Source organism: Pieris brassicae, chromosome 9, assembly GCF_905147105.1.
Source record: "Pieris brassicae chromosome 9, ilPieBrab1.1, whole genome shotgun sequence".
NCBI lineage: Eukaryota > Metazoa > Arthropoda > Insecta > Lepidoptera > Pieridae > Pieris > Pieris brassicae.
Window position 1 is genome coordinate 3,132,228 of NC_059673.1, and position 15,857 is coordinate 3,148,084.

At 32.0% G+C, this 15,857-nt stretch overlaps 1 protein-coding gene across 1 annotated transcript; it reads right to left on the minus strand.

Moving 5' to 3' along the window:
* Window positions 1-1,767: 1,767 nt before the first annotated feature.
* LOC123714595 (facilitated trehalose transporter Tret1-like) lies at window positions 1,768-14,158 on the minus strand. The gene is made up of 8 exons (XM_045668932.1): window positions 14,038-14,158; window positions 8,619-8,848; window positions 7,257-7,426; window positions 5,706-5,859; window positions 5,177-5,309; window positions 4,568-4,797; window positions 3,651-3,845; window positions 1,768-2,683 (listed from the first exon to the last, which is right to left on the minus strand). The coding sequence occupies exons 1-8, from the start codon at window positions 14,108-14,110 to the stop codon at window positions 2,441-2,443; spliced, it is 1,428 nt and encodes a 475-aa protein (XP_045524888.1). The 5' UTR covers window positions 14,111-14,158; the 3' UTR covers window positions 1,768-2,440.
* Window positions 14,159-15,857: the final 1,699 nt, after the last annotated feature.

The window sequence follows — 15,857 nt, forward strand, 5'->3', positions numbered from 1 at the left end:
TGCGCCTTATAGAATGCATGTGCTCGTAAATTGTGAATTCTGTATTCTTTGCGAAGATATTGTTTCACCGATTTAATTGGAGTATTTTTAATTGATAATTCTGTTTCAGAACTCCATGAATTTGGAGCACTTGGTTGCAGGAGTACGAAAAGATACATTGTACTTTTATACAAATATTTTTCTAAAGTAGCTGTATTTCACTTTCAAGGAACGAACTACTTTGTCATTCTACATTTTATGCAATTTTTAATGCTCATAACTTGTGGTCCGAAGTAAACAAGAAGTTATGATTTGAGAAATTTTCATTTCGTAAAACTTAATATTATCAATTCGACTTAGGGTCCTTCAAGAAAAGAGCGTACCAATTCTTGAAAGGCCGGCAACGCACTTGCGAGCCTTCTGGCAATGTGAGTGTCCATGGGCGGCGGTATCGCTTCACATCAGGTGAGCCTCTTGCCCGTTTGCCTGCTATTACATTAAAAAAAAAAATCTTCAATACACTCAATAAACAAACATCAATAGCAAGTCTAACGCAAGGACTCATCAGTACCAATATAGTGGATATTATGAAACAGATAGAGATATTTTAGAATTTTAATAAAAATTAGTCGTCAGTAGTTAGGGGTCGAATTTAAGGACCTCCCGTAGAACAATTTTTTGCAGCTGATGACCCCATCTAAAGCCTAGTTGCGTTTGATCCACGGCTTTTTGGCCAACCTGTATATAGGTTTTCTCCAAAGATACGGTAAAAGAAAAATTACATATTTTATTATAATTTAATTAATCTACGTATATACAATGAATCAATTAAATTGTACTTTAATATATTATGTTTATTACATTAATTTAAATTAACATTTGAGTGTATTATTAAAGCTTTACAATTTTAAATATTTTTGAGTCATGATAAAATATAGCATTCTTACGTTTAACTTATTATATATGTACACAGTTATTTACAAAACCTTATTACTCAGATTTTCAAGGTTATGAGTCAAGTCAAAAGCGTGACCCGCTATAGAACTATTATTTGTATGGTCACTTGGTCACAAAATAATATTCTTACAAATCTAAATGCTAAATCGTAGTCATAAATAAAAGGGTACTTTGTTAAACGAAAGGTTAACGCGTTTAATTATGGGCAAATGGTGGGACGAATCGTGTCGCGTGTTTGCGATTGGACTACAGATGCTGTTGAATAAGAATGAAACGAAACTAGTGCAAGCAAATCCAGTGAGGTTATTGGTGGCCTAAAAAACTTCGTAGGCTGAGACATAGATGGCGCTACTAGTATACATAGTAAACTGATATGATTTTAAGCTAGCTAATTTTATTTTTAGTTCGTGTAAACTTTTGTTTGTTCAAAAAGCGGATAAAAATTAATTTCGTGTAGTGCATTGCACCAGGAAAATCATCTGTTGCGTGGTTAAAAACGAGGCGATAAAACAATGACGTTGCACGGTAGACAGCCACTTTGGGAGGTCCAAAGCGTGCATCGTAACAAAATAATTTTGGATAAATAAAACCTATTTTGAGGCTAAAGAAAAAACGTACTACAAAAATGATAATTATTAAAAAAATATGATCGCTATAATTCTAAAAAAAAACCATTAAAAAAAAGAGTTTTTTTTAAGGGGCCTACGAACTTTTTAGCCCAGTAAGTGACCAAAAGGCAAATGCTAGATCCGCCTTTCATGGTAAAAATGACAAGGAACGCATTAAAATATGAGTCTTCGGTTTTAGTTAGCTCAAATTCAAATAAAAGTTGAATTTTTAAATTTAATATTTGTTGTTTGGATATTGTCTTCTCTGATACGGCTTTGATATTTTGTACCGGGCCAAGCAAAGTTTGCTCACTGGTATGGATTTTCGTAGCACTAAACATAGGGTACAAGGTAGGGTACGTTAGAATTACTAGTTTTGATGTTACAGAGGTCTAGATTTTTTACACTCTTACAACATTAATTACAATATTTGTCACGAATGCAGAATCAATAGTGCCATAACTATTATTTGACCACTATCAAGATATATCATTTTAAATTCTGTTAAATTATGCACAATTATCCTAAATAATATTTTACCAGTCTTGAGTTCATGCTAACCTGGTATAGTAATATGTCAAGTTAATTATTATTTTATCTGATAACGTTAGTAGTCCAACATCGAATGAAACGAAAACTATCGCGTAGATCGTAAGAGTTAAAACCGTTTGAAAAATCTTCAACTTCTGTGAGTTATGTACCGAATGAAATTTGGACTTTGTACGTTTTGCTTTAGTTTACTATAAACGGCATAGTTTTCGTTACAGTAAGTTAAGTGATTAGCATCTTAACTTCATGTAAATACGAACACTAGTTGAAGATTGTTTTGTCATACATATTTATGGAATGTGACACGAGAGTGAAAAGGATAAAAAATACTATTTATGAAAGATGATCTATGCGACCTCAGCGCGCTCTTTTTTCTTTTCTAACTTCGCATATATTTCTTCAACAGATTTATGCCTCGTTTCTGGAAAAGCTATTACAGTATAAATACAGGCGGAAAATGATACAATAGCAAAGAAGAGGAAGGTCCAATGTATGCTGATTAGTTCGCAGACCATCGTGAACCACTTCGTTTGAATGAAATTGCTGAGTTTCGCGCAGATGTTTGCAAATGATGACACAGTCCCACGAAGCTGTAATAATACAATTTAATCAATTCTAATAACTATAAAAGCCTGGCTTATATAACTGAACAGTCTATTGACAATCCTAAGTTCAAATTTTAATAGAAAAAAGTTAGAAGGTCCAACGTTAAAGCATTATTATGGGGAGCCGAAACCCTCAAAAAGCTCACATGAAACAAAGGCCAAATAAATAAATCTAAATTAACAAGATCTAACTAATAAATAACGATAAAGATATATTTAACGGAAAGTACTAGGATTGTATAACAAAAGGAAAGTGAACATTATTATGTTGAACACACGAAGTGAAAGTTGGTTGCAATAATCTGTTTATTAATTTGACAAGTATAGTCTAAACTACTGAACTGTTACTAAAGCATTTGTCTCTTTTCATCACAGCGTAAACAGCATTTGTGAGAAAGAGACGAACCATTAAAAGGGTACAATTTCTGTTCTTGATGAGTCTAATTTATTTTTTATTCATATGAATAATAAGGTTCAAATTATAAATTTCATGACGAATTTTATTTATTTAAAATTATATCGAATTTTGGGTTTCTCCGCTTCACCGTTCGAGCGAATGTTATATGCGCACATAGGCAATAAAGTCTATTGGTGCACAGAAACATAACCTTAGGGATAAGATTCGTACGCTAAAGCCACTAGGCCAACACTACTCTCGACATAGAATTTAGATTTAGATTAAAATCATCGAGTTAAACCATTATACTATCATAATTTTAGTATATAGTGTATATTGTTAACATATATTTAATAAAATAAAACAAAAATCAATTAACGAATAAAGGTGTTTTGATTTCTTTGTTTTAAAATGTAATTCGAACGATTTTTTTAGATGTATACAATGTATATCCAAGTCCCTATGTACTTACATGCCGTTCGGCTAAACATATATAGCTAAAGGGGAAAATAGATCAGCGTCGTTGTCGTAAATAAATATTATTAATGAACTTACTTGAAATGTGAACAAATCGGTGATAATAATGTACGATATTGGTTGGAATCCAGCCGCATCAGCGAAGATACACACACACATAGCCACCACGGGGACCCAGCCAGGCAACCAGCTCCCCAAACCAGTGAAATAGAACCACGCTGACAGAATCAGCATACCAACACCAACAGCGAATGATGTGGAGACTAGTAGTAGCTGAAAAAGTTAAATAATGCTTTAGAAAACAAGCTTACCACTTAATCAGAGCGATTTAATTCAGTTTAGATACTATAATTCCAAGATAGATTCATCGGATATTTAAAGAATTCTTTTAATTATGGTGATGACGTCACTAGGGTTAAGATAACTTCCAAGGTCAAGTCGACTTCGCTCTGCAACTTCCGTGTGTCAAAATCAAATTTTGGCATATGGGACTCATACCTCTAGTCTTGGTGTAAGTTATTATTCATTCAATAATTCTAATCGGTCATGTTAAAATATAATAAAAAAATGAATAACATTTTGGTTAAATATCTACAATATATTCTTTAACCCAACTTTAAATAAATTTTAGGAGGAAAAAAAAGCATTTAAAAAATCGTTTATTTGACGCCGTACAACTTATGGCTTCAAAAATGCGCCTGATTTGCCTCACAATATCTACAAGGTTCTCGATTTTATGTACTACTTATTAGCGTAAAACGTAATTAATACAATAAATACATGCTTGAATACACTCAATACGTATAGAACCTAAACTTAGGTCTTAACTACTTTGGTCATATTGCCAGGAGAGAACCTAATATTGTCAACAAACTGGTAATGGCAAGAGCAAAGATGTCGGGTTCGGTAGACCAGTTGGTCTGACCAAATCAGGCTCAGGCAGCTTCAAAAACCTGGTCATAACTAAAACCTGGTTATAAGAAGAACTTGTTTACCTTTCTTCCAGTCCGTTCAACAATGCAAGTAGCAACTATAGATCCAAATAATTGCACCAGACCAATCATCATTACTTGTTTGTTAGGAGTCAGCTTGAAGGTGATGGATTCAGCGGCTTTTTCAGTAACGAAACCAGCGTATATGAGAACAATGAGGTAGCCGTCGAACTGTTGTGTGATTTTGATAACCAGCGTGATGATGAAGGCTTTGAACGTAGGCCTGTCCTTCCCTGAAAGCATTGTAGTAAAATAAATTATTGAGACCTATGTCTGATGTATGATAAAAGGTTTCAACTTTGAATCCCGGGGCTAAACTATACTAATAAACTAACTATAAACGTGTCGGTAGCCGTCAATGGCATTGGCTTTGGCGATGTTTATCAACCTCAGATGTCAGGGCTTTAAAGAAAATAGTAGTTTAAAGTTTTGTTCTCCATCTCATCTCTAAAATATTCTCGAAAAATTATTATTTTAACTCTGTAGAATCCAAGCTATTCAAATATCTAAAGCTAGAAATGTATTAAGAAAAGCCACAGTTTTTTTCCCTTATTCTTTGAACCAAGAATCAGGCTATGATAGGCTCGTTTATGGAAATCTTTAACAACTTACATATAATTTTCCAAACAGATTTTTGTTCAGCTTTAGTTTGTTTCTCAACTTTAACAATAGTGTCAATGTCTTGCTCAACGGAACGGTCAGTAACAGGAACACCACGAAGCCATGCAAGTACTGACTTCGCTTCCTGTAAAATAATGTGGTTAAAGTAGGTGGTTGTTCCGATGTTATTCTAATTGATTAGCTATGTACTGTTTTATTAAATTGAAGTTTTAGTGAATTCCTAGTGAATTCTGTTTTTTGAATCAAATTGTAGATTTCTTAAACATATGTATGACTAACGAACACTAATTAGGTAGGGTAATCACAATATGAATAAAAAATTAAATCTTCATTCATCAGGCATCATTTATAACACAATATACATGAACGTCAGTAAAAAAAGAATGCTTCTAAATTTGTATTACGTAACAAGATATTCTAATATAATATTCACATAGTTTTTATGTCTCACGACTAAAAACGGATTATAAGAGTATTACTATTAAAGATCCAAAAAAAACGATTAACATATAATACTCACGTCAACTTTTCCTTGCTTCACAAGGAACTCGGGAGTCTCTGGCATAACAAAAAATATGAAGAACACGACTGTAGGTACCAAGAAACCTATCCATAGCATTGTAGTAATGTCCAAAAGATCAGCGAGCACGTAGCTCATTAAATATCCAATGTTTCTGTAAATTTCAAAATTATACTCATTGATATAAACATTAAAGAATATAGGCACTAAGAGTAAACCTTGGGCAATACCCTATTATAGTAAAGAAGGTTTCTAAAATATCAAACCCAAAAGAACATGACGTGCTAAATGGTAAGAATGATATTAATAACTTTAAACGATTTCGATATCGAACTACTGACAATAGTATTTATGAAAATCTCAAATACCAAAATATGTTGTTACCTAAAATAATGTGTCCTCGATTCCTCATAGACGGTAGAATACGCAAAAATATATATGAATAATATGGCAGATAATTAAATATTTATTTCGTGTCAAAGTTAAAAAATGTAATTATCATAATATCTTATTTATGTTAATTCTTCTACGCCGCACAATGCAGGCCTTGGTTGCCAAATAAATTTAAATTGAATTAAAAAGCTCTACATTAAGACATTGTTGAAACAGATTAATATGGTAATAATTACGACATATTAAAATTTATATAAAAAAATAGTATATCAAAGCATCGTCAGTGTTCTTATATCAATAATATTTTAAATCCGCCAGCAAAACTTAGACAAAGTTATTTCGAAATCAAAAAGTTAAATTTAGTACAGCCAAAAAGTTTTTGAATAACGAATAACGATATTTTATTATTAAGGTATTTAGGTTATCATGATTCGACTTGGTATGCCACTTATCGACTTGTCTTTAAAGTCCCTCACATAAAACCTTATGTGAACCATATTTCATTGGGAATCAACGAAAGGAAAATCACCTTCTAACGCATTTTCATGGAACAGGAGGCTCATCTATGTTACGTGATATCGCCGCCCATGACACTCTGAATAGTGGGGCTGGCGAGTGCGTTGCCGGCCTTTAAAGTATTGGTAGACTCTTTTCTTGAAAGAACCTAAGTCTAATCTGTTCGAAAATACTCCAGTGGGTAGGTGTTTCGGTTCCACATAGTGGTGGTGTGCGCAAAAACTGCTTTAAAAAACGCTTAGTTGTGGAACGTCGTGGTTATACGGATGGAATTTAGTATTACATTACATTATTTAGTTAACTCAGATGCAGGTATTAATTCGAACAACTCCTTTAACCACTCTCTGTGTTGCTGTTTGGTGCGATAGTAAATGCGGTTGAAGATGCAGAGGGACACATCTCTACACAATCCGGTATGACGATAAGGCATAAGAGAAAATCCAATCCAAGAGAACTTCCACTGGGCCTGAGAGACCATCTAGTTTGAATTTACCAAATTCCCGGAAAAAGATAGGATCAAATAATCATCTAATTATATAAAGTTGACAGTCTCTCGCTACGATTGCTGAAATCCCATTAAGTATTTTTAACAAATTTAAGAGCGCTTAGTCCATTTATAAGGTCTGATAGATGTAACATTACCTGTTTAGAATAAGCAGAGAACCCAAGGCACCTCTCAAATCAATGTCACTGATTTCCTTCAAATAAATTGGCAGGATGATGTAGCAGGCCGAGCAGGGTATACCAGCCACTGCCCGGGCGAGTATCAACGCCCATGGTTCCAGGCAGATCAACTTTATTTGCCAATATATCTGAAAATATCAGTTATGTATCAGAATATATTGTTTAAATATATTTATTTTATTAATAATAGGCAAGTTGTTGACAAGGCAATGATTTGTTTTAATTAATGTATTTTCTTATTTAATAAGCTTTGTGAATTTAGTTAAGGACTTCTTGTACTTCTAACTTAGTTATGTAATGAAGTTAAAATAAATAATTTCATACGATTATACACACAATAATCTTAAATTATTCAGTACCCAGAAAAACTCGAGTAAAAAAACAAAACAAGTTTGATAATAAATAGTACACAAAAAGTAGAATATTTACTTTCGGATTCATAGAGGTCAATGTCTAGATCAAAAAACAAGTTCAAATAAAAGATTAATGCTATTAGGAAGGAACTTCATCTTCCGCGAAGACATTCCACAACATTGTCTTTTGTTCACAAAAACAAACAATAAACCACCATTGTTATTTTTTGTTCAGTCCAATTTTTGTAAATAAATGGTGATCGTTTCCCGTCGGAAAAACAGTGCCACAGATTAGGAAAAATTCAGCTTTTTTTAAATTTCAAAGCTTGTCATGTTGATTATTCAGCCGGCAAACGTACTCGCGAGCCCTGTTATATCGAGCATAATATATAATATAACCATGGGTGTATAATAACTGTATATGGAGTATCACTTAACATCAAGTATTTATCGTATATTATGTGATGATTTAACTTATTTTTTGGTCATAAGTGATCGCGGTACGCCGAATATTGAAAAAGAAAATCTAAAAAGTCTACAAAGTTTTATAACTATAAAATAAACTTATCTCTATAAAAATTATAATTATGTATCGTCATCTATATTATTCACATAAATAGTCAAGCCTTGACCAATAAAATATGAGAATCTAGGAAATATCCGCAAACCGGAAAGGAATTATAATTTGTACGTGATTTCAATAACTCATAAAATATGTTGCGTTGTTTTGATGAAGCCTTCGCGATGTGTTTAACAGAAGTTCAATCCCGGGAAGCAAATTTTTAAAGAAACAATTTCATGTTATATGTATTTGTAATAAATTCTATTATCAGACATAAACGTTAATTTTGTACATTATTTTAATAAGTTTCTAGTGGAATCCAAAATCAGCTAAAAAATCATCCGTCGCACACTCAAGGCACTAGGCCAACAATACTTTGGCACAAAAAACATGGCCTATACTCACAATTAATGACAGAGTAGTTATTAAAGTCATTGCTCGCCTCCCGTATCTGTCCGTGAGGTGTCCCATTGGCGCCCCAAAGATGATTGCTGTGATGTAAGTTACGGATGTCATCCAGGATATGTCTGATGATGTGAATGGCACTGGCGCGGGGCCATTGGATGACTGGAGCACTGATATCATTGGTGACAGCCATCCTTGTACCATGCCGAAACTTAGTAGTGGTATTGTTACTGGAAAATAATTATTTTTGTATTTTCGGGACCTCATATATTTTTTTATTTAACAATCAAACATAATTTAGCTTTTTCGTCTAGGTATAATTGTTAAATTAACAGATTTATTACACATTCTATCTTTTACAGCATGGTGATTTGAGAACGTCGTAACTTTAATATAATTAATTCAAATCAGTTTTATATTTGTTCAATATTACATTCATCGCAGTAAAGTGTTCTACTTTTGCGACAATTGTAAACCTTTAACGTAAACAAATTTGTATCGGAATGACATTAGCTCACGCTTAGTCACGCGACTATTTTCTTACAAATTCGGAACCGTAAGGTTACTCAACTTTTCGATTACAGCTGAATGTGTAGTTACATTACCTTTAATATAAAAATCTTTTAACAAGTGTCTTGTTTTTAATGAACCAAACGATATTAAGGAAATAAAATATACATAAAATGTATGCACCGGGTTAACGTCCGAAAAATCAAATTCCGGAATTGGGAAGTCTTACTTGTTATGCTAAATTCAAGCGTAAAATACTCTGGACTCGTACATTTTATGTTTTATACGGTTTTATTTAGCTGGCAAGAACTAATGACACGATTTTGACAACTGAAACGTTAAGCTGCCATACAATTGTTACAATGTTATACTATTCGAATGGCATTTGTGTCCTTTTATATTCAATTCTACGGAACGATGCTCACGTGTTTCATTCTTGCTGCAAAATTACTTTAAAAGTTTTACCATCTAAAAATATTGATAGTATGGTGTTTACAGATCAAAAAAACCATAAACTTCTTCATTGGTCTAGAAAGTTAAGTTTAAGTTTTTAATCTATAAAATTGTGTAGCTGCTATACGATACCAAATAAACATTGATATAATTTATGCGAACGTTTTGTTAATTGTTACAATAAAGTACAATTAACAAAACGTTCGCTATTGGAGGTAGGTAAAAAAATATAATTAAAATTGACAAATTAAGTAGTACAAACTCTAAGACTTTTTGAAGTAAATACAAAACAGAATTAATTTCCGTTTCATTTTGAATATTTTAATTGCTTGATACGAAATCATATTATTTTAAAAACAACTTGTTGAAGCTTGCAGCACCGTTATAAACTAAATTGCATAAAATGTACATAGCCATTACCGTTGTACGTTGCCAACACTCGGCACACTGATACATTGTTATTTAATGAGACGACTTATAGGCAAATATAACGAAGAGAGAAAAAACAATAGATAAAAAAACTATAGGGATTTGAAAACTTGAAATCAAAGTGTGAGGGAGCAACGATGAATATTCAAACCTAGCAGAATCAGGGAGCAGCGTTTGAGCATTCTGGATATCGGTTTGACCAAAACGCGTTCTTCTGAAAGGAGGGACAAAAATGATAGGACCCATGGGGTATATAGAGGGTATATGAGATATAGATTTAGAGAAAAGTTTAGGGCAATCAACGTGATTATATTTTAAACATAAAAGGTATTAAATATGTAAAAAAGCCATCACCCGAGGTATTTTCAATTCAAATTCACTAGGTACATTAGAACACTTGCTAAATACATAGATCGACAAACTTTATCAAAAAAAATCAGTGGCCCTACAACCGTTTTAGGTTTAAGAATGGTTTCCTCACGATGTTTTCCTTCACTGTTCGAGCGAATGATAAATGCGCACATAGAAAGAAAGTTCATTGGTGTACAGCCGGGGTCGAACCTACGATCTTAGAGATAAAAGCCGCACGCTGAAGGCCGACGTCAATAATCTGCAATCTGTATATATACCTAGTCCAGCCATAGGTTTTGTTTTGATATTACTAAAATTTACACCTACATATTTATTAAAGTATCAGCAAAAAATAATAAAATATTATATTCGAAATGGCCACCTTTGGCTTTTTTACAGGCCTTTAATGTAATGTCGACAATGTTACTCTAAAGATTTATTAAGAGACTCAAAGTGGCCGTGTCTTTTAGAGCTGGCCATTCCCTCCAAAACTGACCATAAATTGAAGTCTTAAGGGTTGAAGTCCGGGCTAGATAAGGGCGAGTCTTCAGCTCTTATAAAGTCCGGAACGTTGGTAATAAGCCAAGTCAGGCTTGGGTAATTCGTGCAGAATCTGAATGCTGGAAAGTCCACGGTATCGTTTCTGGTCTACGACAGACGAAGTGTTGTTGTATATATCTGTTAATAGTACGATATACGAACATACGGCTGAGACTAAGCTTTTGAAGTGTCTGGAATATGACCGACGGCTACATACCCACTTTGTTCAAGGCGATAACTGCAATCTTCTTTTCTTTAACACCCTACTCCATATTGTAATTTAATAATGAACACGTCATATTTAATTTTATTTAATAATGAATATGTCAAATGCGGCAAAATCAAAAAAAGGTTTTTTTAAATAATGAACGTACGTGTACGGTACGTGTTCCAAATTCAAAATAAATAAAAAGTTAAAAAAAAGTTTTTATATAACAGTATTTATGGCCAGACTATATATTTGCAAGGTTATAAGGGGAATAAGGGCTTATTCTTCGAAACCGAGTCAAGAACACCCATAACCGGCGAGTATGAGAGTAAAGGCAGTGAGGTATGTAGAGTATGAGGTATGTATAGTAGAAATTGGAGTTATGTGGTCTATGCCTTTAAATTTCGAAAACAGGCTGTATTCATATTTTTTACATAGACGTAAAAATATTGTCCCTAAATAATAGTCTTATTCAAGTGTTATATAATCCTTTGAGTTCATTTCATTCATATATTATCGAATACATTAGGAGTAATACAGCATAATCACTGGGGAAAATGATAAAGCTAACTACGAAATTACCCATAAATAGTTGATTGATACAATTTAATTAGACAACTAGGCTGTATCACGAAATGTATGACGACTTAAATTATTACCAAAGACAACTTAATTGTCGTTGATTATACTGCGATGATCGTGTATGATCTGTGGTCCATCACAGGGGTTTTATTAATAAATGTTATTTTGAGAAAAGTTCCGTTTAATTCATTACATATTCTAACGGTTTATGTAACTAGAAAGCCCTAATGCAAACTGAGAAGTAGACCAACTGTTGTATAACTACAATGTTACACAGCTATGGACAAGTGCAGATTTCGCGTCAGAAGAGTCAAAGTCAAAGCTTAAATTGCTATGAATAGGATTATAAACTTGATTAGAAATTGTCTGATTTTGATTTGTACGGTATCTTTAATTATTTATTGAAATAACAGTAACAATTAAATGTTTGTGAAAACTTGTGCCATGGTCAAAGTTTTGCCGCTTTACGATATTCACTATGGCTATTCCCGGGGTACTGCGAGGTCAGTTTAAAAATGATGAAGTTTGTAACTTGATATTGCTATCCTAGTACTAGATATAATATATACAAGAAAGGTGGGTTTGTGAATTTTCTTTAGTAAAATTAACATAAGTAGGATGATACTCGTGATATGACTAAGAATGTGGTTTTGATGAAAAATTATCTAGTTTTAAACACAAAAGCAACTTTCTATTGGACTAATTAGGTTATTATTATGTTTATGATCTCATATTAGGAAATATAATATTGAAATTTACCGCTCTTTAAATAATATACATTTATAGAAATAATATGTATATAATGCTATATCATATACATATATTTTATAAACAAATAACATAATACTACTAACATAAATTAATATAACAAAAAACCATAACTGACCATAAAATATAATTATAAAATATAGACTTTTGTGTTGTACGTTTTACAGCCCATAATACTTATTACCTATTTTAACAGTAACTTATTAGTAATACAATAGAAAACTTATTAATATAAAAATTAAACTAAATACACAAAACAAGAAAACTTAAAACCTTAACCTTTTTATAACTTATTCTAAATAATGCAATTCTTGTGAATTGGCGCTTCTCTGAGTAAATTTGTACCGTATTATTTTACTTATCCTCACCTAGGGAAGATGAAGTTCTACCGAGAAGAATGGGCAACAACACTAGATATTTTTTTAACCCGACATCGTGTAGGACTCCCACAGAATAGGATTAACTACCTCTTGTTAATAAAAAAAAGTTTTTACTTGGAATTACATAAAGAGACTATTGACATAATATTAAAAAAAACGTCCAATTGCATTGTTTTAACTTTGTTATCTGTTTTCACCACAGCAGTAAACACAATTTGATTTCCAAATTGACTATTTTGGCACACTACAAAAAATCATCGATGAACAATATTCATATTTTGTGTGGGCTTTACGCATTGGCTGATGTGACTACATACATTCGTAATTCGTAGCTAAATTGCTTGGAAAATCAGTTGTCATAAGTTTAAATGTTATATTCTGTTGCTCGTTTTGTTTTTATTCGTGTATTATGGAGGTTTTTTTATGTTTAACATGTGTACTCGTATCACCTTGACGTCCGTTGTTCCACAACAGAGCGTTTTTAAGGCAATTTTTGCCGTGCCACACCACTATGTATAACCAGCTGCCTGCAGCTGAAGTATTTCCGAACCAATTCGATTTACTTCAAGAAAAGAGCGTACCAATTCTTAATAGGCCGGCCGGTGTTCATGGGCGGCGGTATCATTTACATCAGATGAGCCTTCTACACGTTTCATAGACATAGATGGCCTATGTCAGGATAAAAACGGCAATCAGCTTCAGAAATCTGAGGCCCAGGCCTAATAAGCTGTAACGCCAATGGTAATTATAACCTATTATGATTTATTTTAATTGCTTTTAATAAGCATTTGTTACAGGTATTATTATATATGTTATTATATAAATTGTAAACAACTTTTGAGTGATTCAATTCGGTGTCTTCTTTAGGTGTAATTTAACGTTTTAAAATAATCATTTATTATTTACGGAATCTGAACGTAGTTTTGTTTTTACACACAATTAATTAGTCGAAGAGGATTCTAAAGTCAGTGTATTTTTAATTTTTTGTTACAGAACCGAAAGCAAACAAACATGTTCACATATATATAATTAATGTTAATAAATTTGTATTTTTTTATGTTTATTATTCTACTATTAGCCTATCAGATTTATCAAACCTACCCTCAATTTCTTTGACATAATGACATTTTTCATAATTAATATAATTAATTCAATAATGATACCAAAAACGATCCAATATTAGGCAAAAAATACTTACTTATAACAGCGAAGAGATACTGATTAATCCGACTTCCATTTTTCCACATCAATTTTGAAATTATAATATTCATTTTATAAACACTGATCAACAGTCATCTATGCGCGACTGTGTCTCTTACACTGCGCGGGCGCCGCACAAATCTATAGTTTTAGGTAAACATTTTTAGCGATAGATCTAAATATGTACTTAAATTAACGTAGCGAAAATTAAAACTTTTAACTTGTTGTGTTTTTTTGTTCAAATTGCGTTTGAACTCGAAATTTAATAAATCAAATTATATATTTAATTTTGAATTTACTAATAAAATTGCAATTAATGAGTTGTTTTCTATGTAATTAGTCGTGTATGAGCTATCTAGAATTAACATAAATAGATTAAATTATTTCATTTTGAGTGTTTTTTTTTTCAATTATATATAGCTAATTTACCAATATCAGACAAGAACTGCATCTTCTGGCACCAAAGGCAAAAGAAAATCTATAACGTAAGACAAAGCGGAAAGTTTCTCATTGTGCCCCACAATGGGGCTATGCAAAAGTTTATTAAAATTATTTGGAATTTGAATTTGGGTTTATATTATATGTTTTGAATATTTACTGTGATACACAAAAATTTCTAGTAATTTCTTCTTAATAGGTTTTAATTTTTAAGTTTATTAAGTAAACAATTTCATTTTTTTTAATTAAAAATTATGTGTTGGAGCTTAAGATCTTAGAAAGGCTTAGGTGGGACATAAACATGTTGGGAAACACTACATAATGTAAGTTAGTGATACTGATCAAACGAAATAAGGAATTCTTGAATGAATGTATTATATCACGCCGTTAAAGTGCAGTGTAAATAAATTGAAACAATTTAACATTTGCGTCACAAATTTGTTTAAACAATTAGATATAATTATAAAAACTATTGAGTTATACTTACAAATTTAAAATATACAGTTTTGGCTGCCTTGATCCATTTGTATGGAAAAAAATCGTAAATTGTAAATATACTTTGATAGGCTTCATTTTCGAATTTAATATATATTTCGAAATAATACAAGGTTGTTGATAATGATTATGGTGTGATGGAGGAAAAAATTATTATCAATAATCTGTTAATTTAGTAGCCATATACATTTTGACAGAGATATAGAAAAAAAAACTCTTTTATTTACAAATACTATTTTTATGTTAATATTAATCTAAAAACCCAATTCCGAATTGTTTAAAAAGAGAAAACAAATATCTAGGGCGATAAGACGAAGCTACAAGGACACGATTTTATAATTTTATTATTACATCAAAACTTTAAAAAAATATCAGAGAAAAGTAGTTGTAGGTAAGTCGATAATTCAAGTTTTGTTCGTGGGCCTCTTTATACGTTATTCAACAGTCGTACAAACCAATTTATAAATACATTTTTATTGAATAAGTAAAAAAACGCGTTGGAGAAAATACTTGAGATACTTTTATTTTTACGTTGTTTATTTTGTTCTCGAAATATGTACCCATTATCCTAGCTATAAAACAAATGCGTGGCTGAGTAACAGAGGCGATTACACGTACGGAAGTTAGAACGTGATGTATCTCCATTTTGTGTTATCGAAAATTCTCAGGCTTCAGGTGCAGTATACTATGTATACAAAGTGAAGAAAACAGTAAAAATATTTATTCCGCGGACACAAAAGTATGAGTAACACAAATGAAACTATATAATCGTACCGAATCGTACAGAGATTAGAAAACCAAGAGATTTTTATGGAGAATATTTAAGAAGTCCTTTACGGGAAATACAGACAACCCGAGGTTCAAGGTTAAGTTTATTCAATCTCT

Excerpts from the sequence above, each read along its gene's own strand:
- LOC123714595 (XM_045668932.1), bottom strand. The coding sequence starts at position 14,110 with ATGAATATTATAATTTCAAAATTGATGTGGAAAAATGGAAGTCGGATT. Across the intron at positions 5,860-7,256 it reads TCTCTGCTTATTCTAAACAG|AAACATTGGATATTTAATGA; the intron begins GTAATGTTACAT and ends TGAAATTTACAG. Across the intron at positions 3,846-4,567 it reads TTGAACGGACTGGAAGAAAG|CTACTACTAGTCTCCACATC; the intron begins GTAAACAAGTTC and ends TAACTTTTTCAG.